We start from the raw sequence: 11430 nt of genomic DNA on the forward strand, positions 1-11430 counted from the left end.
AAGAACATTTTTTTTTAAAAAAAAAAAAAAAAAAAAAAAAAAAAAAAAAAATCCTATAGTACTATTCAATCTTATTGGAGGACTTCGTAAAAAAAATAAAAAAAAAAAAAAAAAAAAAACAGAGCTCTCAGTCTTTATTTTCTTCTATTGGTTAACCGGTTATTCCTTTTTCAACTCCATTTCAGGTACGCATATTTTCATCTTGAATTCTTGATTACTCCGTATTTCTTATTTTCTGTAGCTTTTGATTCATTTTTTATACTCCGTAATTCCGTATTACTCAAGTTTTCAATTTATTGCTATTTCTGTTTTCTCATAAGATCAAGTATATGATCGTCTTAAAATTGCTATAATTTTGATTCATTTATAATATTCATGTAACTATGATTTCATTCAGCAGATATATTATATCATCATGATCATGATCCATGGTAATGGCAGCTATAATTTCACGTTCATCTTCTTTTTTCGTTTTTTGCATCGCATCTGATCAATTTCTGGGTAAATGTCAAAAGTATGTTACATAAAAACAATATACTTCTTATTTTCTACTTAATTTTCCATACTGAAGCTCATTTTCCCTTAATTAAATGAAATAAGAAATTTAAACATCATTTTATAAATTTATGACTTTGTCAATTATTCTTAACCAGATGTTTCTAAGAGAAATTTTACTTGAATTAGTTTAATTTACATATTCAGGTGTTAAGGAAGGTTGATAAAAATAGTAAAAAAATGGCTGAAATAACAGAGAAATTATACTATGATCAAGAGGAACAGAATCAGGAAAATGAAGAGGAAAATGAGAATGCGTATTCAGTAAGGCCGGATTCGTCGTTCCTTGTTGAGTTAAACTTGGTTATGATCATTGCTTCCCTTAGTTTATCTGATCAAGAGGTATTGGAATATGAGGACATGAATGAGATTAGTGTTAAAGAGCAACAAGATTTTAAGGCCCTTGTATCAAAGTTGCGTGCTCGTAAACGTGGGTTCGACGAGCTTAAGATTGCTGATCGACAGGCATCGCGATCAAAATTGCAAACCAAGGTTCTAGATTCCAGGTATGTTCAACTTATGCAGGGATCTTGTAGTAGTTTCTAGACATAGACTAGACCTGACATATCTTTTTAAGCCTGTCCTGTATCTGAAAATGGAAGTCGGGTCTACATATGACTCGAATTGACTCTATCCGAACAACTCATGTACCACGAAAGGTAGGCGGTCCATTACGTCCCGGATCATTAGATAGGAATCCGAAAATGAAGAGAGAAACAAAAAATATTACTACATCTCGACTAATTGCCTAATATGATTTCGGCACTTATTACATCTTTTTTCTCTCTTGTGATCAGGCATGGCCGAAAAATGTGAAGAGCTTTGTGTAGTTATTATAACTGTCGTGAAAACTCGTGATGGCGTAAAATCTTAAGCGTATTCTGTACTAGTCTGGTAGTCTGAGTTTAATGGCTGTATAGTATGAGTCATTAGTGTTCACTTTTAAGGATTTTGGCTTGATTATCTTCTGTAATCTTAAGTGTAGCTGCTCAGGGATAGATAGAGGATAATATCCTAATTCCTAAATATACAGATCTATGAGAGATCTTTGAAGACTTATCTAATTATCTCCCAGTTCTTCTTTGTAAATCTTTATGTAAATAATACACATGAAGTATTAAAGTAACAGTTACGAGACTTACTACAGCAATTGATACTTCCACGTAATTTCTTCATCGTAATATACTTTCTCCGTTATAAATACTTGCAACGGCACATAATTTAAGAAAATGATCGATATGGTATATTAACAGTATCAAACTTAATTATTAAGAGACGTAAGATTACAAGCATGAAATTAACTCATCAAAATTGTTGAACAAAGCAAATAAATTGAAAGGATTTTTCAATTACTACAATTAATTATAAAATCCGAGCATGGCCAAGGAGTCAAGGACAAGTTTTGTACTATCACAGTAGTCTCGTCATACAGCCGATGAGAGCCACATAAAATTTGTACTTTAAAAGCATCTTTGATTTTACAAAGGCAGCATGGAGCACTTAATTCCAAGCACAAAAAATCAAGCAGGAGATGGTCTATGCAATATACAAGGGACGGTATAGCAGACGTAAACATCCAACAGAAATGTCTCTTAGAAATCTGCAAATGGATCCATCAATTTATTATTTGCAACTACTTATTACAAATAAGCATTCGAAAAACTGAGAAAATTAGAATTTTCTGAAGGATCCCTAGACAGGAAGTAACAGAGAAGCAACATATAAAACAGGCTAGCACCTGGTACTCTAGTTTAGCTTGTTCTAATCGGGCAAAAATACAATACATCAACCAAAATTTACCTATTTCTTCCAATTGCCTACCAAAAGAAGAAAAAATATATCAGAGTTTAAGAGCCCGAATCAGCAACTTCAGTCTGATATTCTCATTTCAACTCCCAAGATGTCTTTCACCACCTCATATGTCACAAATGCTATTGATATGGATGGCACAACCTGGAGAAAATACGAGATACAAGCATAAGCCACAAATATAAGTAACTGACTCATATGTACTATTTCTGATCATAAAGGATACTGGGCTATAAGCCACAACAAGACTGGCAGCAGCAGATAGTTTGAAAGCATATTACAAGGTATGCTGAAAACTGACCTTTACTGAATTAGGGACCAGGCCTTTGTACAGAGCTCCGAAACCCTCATGTCTAACTGTCTTTCTAAATGTATCAATCATGCCATTATACTGCAATGGGACCTTGCCCCTCCCGTCACCAGTGACTATAGATGAAGCGTTGTTCCACCCCACCATTTGCATCCTTCTGCGAATAACGTCGAGAGGGTAAGCAACGGTTTGGCCAATAGTCCCCGCCACAGCACCACATCCAAGCCTTGTTGTCACGCTCAACTCACTATCTTGGACTAATCCAAATGGCCTAGCTTTCACTAACCATTCCTTTAATGACTCATACACGGCAAAATTGAGGCCAACATACGGAACCTACAAGTGACAAGCAGATGAGTAAGAACAAACATTAAAACATGCAAGCAAACCTGCATAAGGCAAAATCAATTTGCATGTACGATTTGAACAGCAAACAAGCTAAGAAGATCTAGCAGACCAATCATAGAACTACACAAGACTTCAGCTAAATGAGTGGCAGTTCCACCAATACTTTGTATATTAAATTTCCAAGAAAAAAACCCTCCCACAAAGGATCAAATTCTTGAGCATAAGGCATATGAGGCCCACTATTTCTTATCCACACAGCACGCATATATATATCAGCAACTTTAGCCCTAAAATTTGGTCTATGCAACGGATTGCGTAAAGCACAGCAAGAATCAATATCTATTTACTAACTAATTGAGAACACAAGCTATGTTTCAGCCATATGTATGTAGTTATTGCTTGATAACTAGCTGATGCAAAATTAACTCCAAACCAAAACTATTGAACACACTTGAAAGTAAAACAACTGGATCCAGAGTTTTTTAAGTCAAAGAACTTACAACTCCAATAACAGAGGGAAGCCAACCCTTGTATAAAGCTCTTGGACCTTCCTCACGAAGAATAGTGGACAGTGCATGGATCATGCCTCTGTACTGGTAAGGTGACTTATCAGTCTGAAAACACAGGTCACAGGCAAATGTCATTTGAAGCAAATTACAAAAGAACCTTAGTGTGAATTATAATAATATGCAGAGATGTTAATTCATAATACCTGTACAGTAATCCTGCCCCGCACCATGTCCATAGGGTAAGTTGCAGACATTGCTATGATGCCAGCAGTCGCTCCGGCCCCAAGGCGCAACAAAGGAGTGAGTTCAGCGTCCGCTGAAATTGACAATCAAAGCAAGAAACATATTATTTCAAAGGTTTAACCAGAAGTCCAGCATCAGAATTCAACTTCCAATAGAATTCCAAAAACTATCACATGATAAAATCTCCGAGAAACAGATATTTAATGTGCTAACGCGGTTGGTAACTTGGCATGGTACAGACTAGAGAATTGACAACAATAAACATGCATCTGCAATTAAACAATATGCAAGGATGTTTATATGAAACAATCATGTGGATCATTCAACAAACTCTTATCATTCTATACCAAACAAGGATGAGGCTGAGTCAGATTGTACCTCCGATTTCGATATGGCCATGTTGTGATCCATACTTAAGCTATTATAGTTGCTAAATATATAAAAGAATTATGATGTCAATGTAACTAGAACCTTAAAGTTTTGTGTGAAACTTTTACACCTTCTCATCTGTACTATATAAATGAATTCCTTACTAGAACAGCAGCTGGGCAATATTATACGGGATAATTCAGAATTAATCAAATTTATCATGTAGGAAATAATAAGATACAACAAGAAACACAATGAACCCGTGACAGCAGGGTAACGAAGCAAGAAAAAAAATCACACAATATAAAAACATTAATAGGAATTAAAAAAAATTAGGAGTACCATTGCCGCTCTGTTGTCGATGCAGCCATAATATGCCCCTGGAAAGAAAAAAATAATAAGAAAAAAAGAAGAAGAAAACAGTAAAAAGCAATCAGCACTCACTACTTACGAACGATTAAATGGGATATCAATTGACACTTGATATATCCATCTTTAGACATGTCTTTTTTTAATAAAGTACACTTTTTGGTCACTTGTAATAACATACTAATAGAGTAATAGAGAAGACTAAGCCTGTAAACTACAGGTCTATAAATTTTAGAAGCTCAAGAATGCTACACCAATGGTGCTACACTAGCCAGACACCAATTCAGAAGCAAATGGCACATTAGGGCCTGTTCTCTTCCGTTGAAATTTAGTTCACTTCACTTCAGCTCAGCTCAGCTCAGTTCTTAATTTACGTCTAATGATATTGCTAATGATATAAAGCCAAATTTCATTCTTTTAAGCTCTTATTACGACGGCAACGACAACGACAACAACAACAACAACAACAACAACAACAACAACAACATAATAATAATAATAATAATAATAATAATAATAATAATAATAATAATAATAATAATAATAATAATAATATTAACAATAATAATAATAATAACAATAACAATAACAATAATAATAATAATAATAATAATAATATTAACAATAATAATAATAATAATAATAATAATAATAATAACAATAATAATTGAAATAAAAATACTAATAATAATAATCAATAAATAATAATAATAATCATCAATAAATAATGATAATAACAATAACAATAATAATAATAATACTAAAAATAATCAATAAATAATAATAATAATAATCAAAATTAATAATAATAATAATAATAATAATAATAATAATAATAATAATAATAATATTAATAATAGTATGTACATTTGTATATACACATATGTATAGTAATAAATAATCAATAAATAATCAAAGATCACTAATCCGTAGTTAGAAATCACTAATTAATATGTTCAGTTCAGTTCAGTTCAGCTGAGTTCAGTCAATCGGAACAGGCCCTTAGATACGACATTGCCCGTCTCTTCAATTCTTCATCTTAATTTTTATTTCACGGCCACCTTTAAAGGGATTCCTAGCAACTGACCAAGTTCAGAAAATCCCAGCAAGAGTTGCATAAGTTATGCATATGCAACCAGGGGTTGAGGAGGTAGAGACAAGTGTCTAGAGCTAAAAATAATAAATTATATTCCTCCTAAGACAAAAAATAAAAAAGTAAAACTTGCACATGAGAAGCAATTTCAAAACTTTACATGGCAACTAAGATCATGTTACTCAAATGTAGAAAAAGAAACTTACTTAGATGCTTGCTCATAGCTGAAAAACTTGACTGCGGAATTTGGCACAATACGTGCACAATTTGTTCCATTACCCTTGAACAATCCTCGTAATCCCTCACTCTGCCATATATATTTCAACCCTTGAACGGTTCCGTTGTATTTAATGCTATGTGGATTTTGAACCTGGAATATTATGTTTAACACCGCAATTAAAAGGTGAGATTTTCCTTATTTTCTGCTGAAGCTGATAAATTACAGTACTAAACCCATTAGAAAGCAGCTATGACGAATAGAAGAATACCTGGAGCAATATTTTTAGGCGTTCTAAGGGAGCAACAGCAGTTCGTGACCTGAGACACATATCCAATGGCATGAAACATAAGAATTATACCCCAAATTTTTCAAAAGGTCATATAGAGGCAATCAGGCAAATATCCCCTAAATTTTACAAAACCATACAGAAAACCAGAAAAGCAATCATATAGAGTAGAGGAGCAGTAACTTAGCAGTACGCACTGCATATTCAAACTGATAGTACAATGCTACAATGCCACATTGCCACTAGCTAGGACCCTTTATCTTAGTGCTTCAGTCCAGTGATCATAGCCAAAATTATGATCAATTGAAAATTTAATTAACTCCATGACTAATATGAGTAATATCCTTCTCCTTTCTCCCAAAATCCGAACTTTTTGCCACATAAGAAAACCATACTTTTATCGTTCCTTCAGCAAGTCTTCTCCATTTTCCCAAATATATAAAAAGGAACGAAAGTAAAGAAAAGGACATCAAATTTAAAGCCATCTCTTTCTCCCAAGAGAGTTAAGTTAAGCACCCAAAATTAACCTATACAATTACTTCTGTGATCATCATAAATGAAACCTACATCATATAACAATGTTGGAAGAAAGTAAGAAGCTGTTAATCTTCAATAATACAGGCTTCTTGGACCAATAAAAAAAAAATACATATCCCAAATCAAGAACATCAGCACACCATTGCTTCTAAGGATCAAAGTTCAACATCAAATGGCAAATCCAATCACAGCCATCTAACAAGTAGAGCATGAGCCCCATGAATTCTCTCCTAAAACCAACAAGCTAAAAGAAATAACCCAAAAATTTTCAATACTCAATAAACCACAAACTCTACCTTGCAGCATCAAAAGCTATTGTAATTTTGAACTGTGACTAACACAGTATCGACCATGTGACCAAATGATAAGTCAAGCATCCAAATAATCATAAAGTTTTATTCCTCCCCGCTTTCATCTACAACTTCATTCTCAAACACTGCTGCTTCCTAAAACCTTACTTTCAACTCCAACTCCTTTTTCATTGCTTCTTTTGATCCCAAATATAATAAACACTTACAAACTTCAAAATTTACAACAAGAACTTGTCCCAAAATTTGTTTCTCCCTCCTTTTTCCGGCGATCCCACAAAAACAACCCCATGAATAACAGACTAGTATATTTGCAGATCCATATCAATAAATCTAGATATCACAAATTCATAAAACCCAATCCCCCAACACTTGAAGCTTAAAAATTTTAGTGCTTTATAATTGCGAAATAATAACAAGATCCAAATCCAAAGGAATGAAGCATCACTTACCCAACAATGAAGCTAATAAACCAATTATAAAGACAGCATTTTTGGAATAATCTACAACAAACAATGCACATCCACAGCAACAACAAAACAGGGACCACAGATTCATCCAAACCAAAACAAAATAACGAAACTTACCAAACATCAATTTAAATAAAATTTACATAAAACAATAAATAAACGATCAAATTTTCCAGAAACCAAAAAGATCACAGAGTTTCTTCAAAAATCAATTTCATCAAAATGCTTTCAATTTCATCAACATTTTAGAAACTCAAAGAGTATGAGTGAGAAAACTAACACTCCGCCGGCAACACCACCAGCAACGAGAGACTTGCAAATGGTAAGAATAGCATAACCAGGAGCCTTAACACCTTCTCTAGCAATCTTCGCTTCTTCCGCCAAGTTTACAATCGTCGAAACAGCTGCTTCACTCGTCTTCACATCTTCCGACGCCATTAAAATCCGAAAATAATATTGAATTCAAAGAATCGGAAAAAAAAGGTACAAAAATGGAATCGCCGGAACCCTAGAAATCGAGATCGGAGATTGCAGAAATTTCCGGTACAATTTGATCGATCGAAGAATGAATTCGTTCGAAAGAGACGGAAATTTCGATCTCTCCTCTCTGATTTTCTCTCTCTAAGATGAATCAATCTCGAGTTTCGGAGACGAAATTGGGGAAGAGAGAGAAAGAGAGTGAGAGATTTCAGGTAGCAGTGAGTTGGTGACGGCGTTTGTTGGTACAAAGTAGAAAATGGAGTAGTAGTAAGTGAAATTATTAGAGGGTGTGAATGGGTTGCTATTATTATTGTAGTGCTACTCTACTCGCGGGTTTAAGGAGGTGTGAGTATCACTCGCTGTGGTAGCCGTCCACGTGGATGACTGTGGCCCTCGTGGGGTCTTTCGTAGGCTAAAAAATTCAATTGTTTTTCGACCGCTATTGGGTTGTGCTAAGGTCCAAAATCGAATAAGAATTGTTGGAATTTCATTTTGATGGATAGGATATGGGAAAAAAAATTATTTTAATTTAAGTCGATTTAGAGTTTTGGACTTGATTATTTTGATTTTGGTCGATTTTAACTTGTTTAAACAAAGTGATTTTAAATTTAATATTCCGTATTTTACAAAAACCAAAATTTGAAGATATTTTTTTCACAAACTTTATTAGACTTTGTCCAATGATAAACGGATATATAATTATGTAACTTTTTTATCTTCATGAAATAAAATCTCATAACAAAAGTTATTCAAAGAATGTAGTTTTGATTAGAATTCCTCAATATGGGCTACATTTAGTCCCTTTTGGATTGAGTTGATCCAAGTTTAGGTTTGGATCAAATTCAATACAACTCTAACCATGTTATTGATGTGCTCAAATGCATGATTTTGCATATTAACAGGAGTACTACCGTTCCAAAAAAACAATGTTGGCCAGCTCGAGATCCTAATGATGATTATGTAGCAACAAATTGACTTGTATAGAGTCCGAGTAACTAACAAATGACTTCAATTACAAGGAGTTATTTCAAATTGTGAGTTAATTTTGTTTGGTAATAGATTGTTAACCATACAAAATTCTTCATAAATCTAGTATACCCGCAAATATTTTTAGGTGACAATGTAAATATCTAAACTAAAAATCCAATGTTTTCACTACATAAACAAATATAAGATGAACACTGTCATTTAACCTAATGATTCTAATCACATTTAAGTACAATATATCTATAAATCGAGTGATACACCAATGTAAACTAAGGTTCAAAAAAATGCACTTTCGAGAAAAAAAAAAGAAGGGAAATTCTCTTTGGTGAACTCCAAGTTTTTAATTTTCTAAGTGGTAAACATTCTTAAAATTTATTATCAATGGTAAACCTAAATTTTTTAGTACCATTGATAAGTGTTATTTTAATAAAAATCCTTAACTAAAGTTAATTTTTTTTATTTTTTTAAATAATTAAATTATTATTAAAATATATTTCAAAAACAAAAAAAAACAAAAAAATAAAACCCTTCCCCACCCAACTTAGCCACCAGCACAGTCGGCGCCACCCATCCACTTCCCCCCCCACCAACGTCGGCGCCACCATCCACTTTCCCCCCACCAACGTCGGCGCCGCCCAGATCCACCTTCGTCGGTGCGTCGGCCTTGGATCCCCCACCTCCACCTCCTCTCTTTCTCTCAATCTCGATCCCCTCACTAGTAGAAAAAAGCAATTAGCCACCGGTTCAAAACCCCCCTATGCCACCGGTTTTGAACCGGTGGTCATTTGGGGGGTGGCAATAATCTGATGCAAAAGCCACCGGTTCAAAACTGGTGGCAAAACAAGTATTGCCACCGGTTAACCGGTGGTAATTACAGTTGGCGGATTTTATTTTTTTTGGTATTAAACATTTTTGCCACCGGTTAACCGGTGGCAATAACAGCTACATAATTTTTTTTTTCCTTTTTCTTTTCTGCTGCAATTATAATACCAATACTATAATATAAAAACATTCAATGTAAGGCAAACAACATCACATGAGCGCAAAAGAATTGTTATTGTAAATTGTTATTGTACAATACTAAAAAAAATTAAAAAATTACATTGAATTATAATCAAACAATGAAATTCAGCTTTAAATTATTGTACAATAAAAAATAATAAATAAAAAAAATACGTCTAAAACAATTTTTCAAAATCAAAGTCTTGAATCTTGTTGCATGTCTTGAATCTTGATGCATCAATTAAGACCTGCATAAATTAAACCCAGAATTAATAAAACTTACCAAAAAATGTGAAAAAAAAAAAAAAAAACAGTACCCAAAAAATTCACGAACTCTAAATTATAAAAAAAAAATAAAAAAATTCGCGAACCCAAATATTTCACAAACCCAGAATAGTTCACGAACTCATGCATGTACCTAGACAAAAAACGATCCAAATATTTTGAAAATCAATTAACCCCAAAAATTTAGAAAATCAATTAAACCCAGAAAAATTTCGAAATCACTTAAACTCAGAAAAATTTCGAAAATCAATTAACTACAAAAAAATTCGAAATAAATTAAATTTTAATACCCAAAAAATCAATTCCGAACTCCACCATAAATAACAAAACCCACCCACCTTAAACCACCGTAACCACAACCACCACCACAACCCACGAATTCCACCAAAAAAAACAAAAAACAAAATAAAAGTAAGAAAAAAGAGAAATTACCTCGAATTTCACCAAAAATCCCCCGAAATTATCTAGAATTTGGGTTATAAAGGTCAAATTCGACCATGAAAACTCTAGATCTAGAGTTTTCATGGTCGAATTTGACCAGAAAACCTTAGGCGGTGAAAGTTAGTGGCGGCGGCGGCGGTTTTCAAAAGAGGTGAAGAGGAGGGAGGAGGCGAGGGAGATAAGAGAAGAAGAGCAGAGGGGATGAGGGGACGAGAGAAAAGAGAATGAAGGTGGACTGAGCTGAGAACGAAGATGAGAAAATGGGTATGGAGGAGCTGTGAGGAGTGAGGAGAGATAAGTTCAGAAAGAAAAAGGGAGGAGAGAGAAGATGAGGGGGCTGGGTTTGGTAAAAGGGGTTAATATATAGGAAGGAACAAAAGGGGTGGGTTTTAGAAAAGGGCGGGGCTTTTTTTTTTTTAACAAAGCCACCGGTTTGAACCGGTGGGATTAATATTTTTCCCACCGGTTCGAACCGAACCGGTGGCAATACTAATCCCTCAAAATCCCGCCCATTTTTTCCCCTATTTTTGCCACCGGTTTTTGAAAACCGGTGGCCATTGAGCGGTGCCTTTTTGCTTTTTTCTACTAGTACCTACGGCCCGACCTACTGCTGCTCCTCTCTTTCTCTTTCACCGCCTCACTACCGACCACGGCCCCACCCCAAACCACCCCGAAAACCAGCGAACCTCCCCGTCGACCCTCTTTCCTAGTTCGCAATCCTTTAAAACTACCCCAAAACACCAAGAAATACCCAAACCCGTTTAGGGTTTCGAAACCAAACCCAAACGGGTTTCAATTTCTGGTAGTTT

General features: G+C 34.3%; 2 protein-coding genes and 1 long non-coding RNA gene across 5 annotated transcripts; 1 reads left to right on the forward strand and 2 right to left on the reverse strand.

Annotated features, from left to right (window-relative positions):
- Positions 1-55: 55 nt before the first annotated feature.
- On the forward strand, positions 56-1696 carry LOC145638602 (uncharacterized). 2 transcript variants are annotated; one of them, XM_081689591.1, is made up of 3 exons: positions 56-185; positions 703-1061; positions 1353-1696. In XM_081689591.1, the coding sequence occupies exons 2-3, from the start codon at positions 736-738 to the stop codon at positions 1369-1371; spliced, it is 345 nt and encodes a 114-aa protein (XP_081545717.1). In that variant the 5' UTR covers positions 56-185; positions 703-735; the 3' UTR covers positions 1372-1696. The 2 variants fall into 2 exon arrangements, with proteins under 2 accessions (XP_081545717.1, XP_081545716.1); XM_081689590.1 differs by lacking the exon at positions 1353-1696 and having other exon boundaries at positions 703-1318.
- Positions 1697-1944: 248 nt separating this feature from the next.
- On the reverse strand, positions 1945-8166 carry LOC145639634 (mitochondrial adenine nucleotide transporter ADNT1-like). 2 transcript variants are annotated; one of them, XR_014114922.1, is made up of 9 exons: positions 7707-8166; positions 6094-6142; positions 5812-5975; positions 4486-4523; positions 3735-3847; positions 3523-3636; positions 2666-3010; positions 2356-2508; positions 1945-2155 (listed from the first exon to the last, which is right to left on the reverse strand). XR_014114922.1 is itself a non-coding variant. In XM_081690925.1 (8 exons), the coding sequence occupies exons 1-8, from the start codon at positions 7862-7864 to the stop codon at positions 2425-2427; spliced, it is 1065 nt and encodes a 354-aa protein (XP_081547051.1). In that variant the 5' UTR covers positions 7865-8166; the 3' UTR covers positions 2157-2424. The 2 variants fall into 2 exon arrangements, 1 of the variants encoding a protein (XP_081547051.1); XM_081690925.1 differs by lacking the exon at positions 1945-2155 and having other exon boundaries at positions 2157-2508.
- Positions 8167-9981: 1815 nt separating this feature from the next.
- On the reverse strand, positions 9982-11009 carry LOC145638604 (uncharacterized). The gene is made up of 2 exons (XR_014114675.1): positions 10613-11009; positions 9982-10143 (listed from the first exon to the last, which is right to left on the reverse strand). It is a non-coding gene; the product is annotated as an uncharacterized LOC145638604 (long non-coding RNA).
- Positions 11010-11430: the final 421 nt, after the last annotated feature.

Source organism: Chenopodium album, chromosome 7, assembly GCF_948465745.1.
Source record: "Chenopodium album chromosome 7, dcCheAlbu1.1, whole genome shotgun sequence".
NCBI lineage: Eukaryota > Viridiplantae > Streptophyta > Magnoliopsida > Caryophyllales > Amaranthaceae > Chenopodium > Chenopodium album.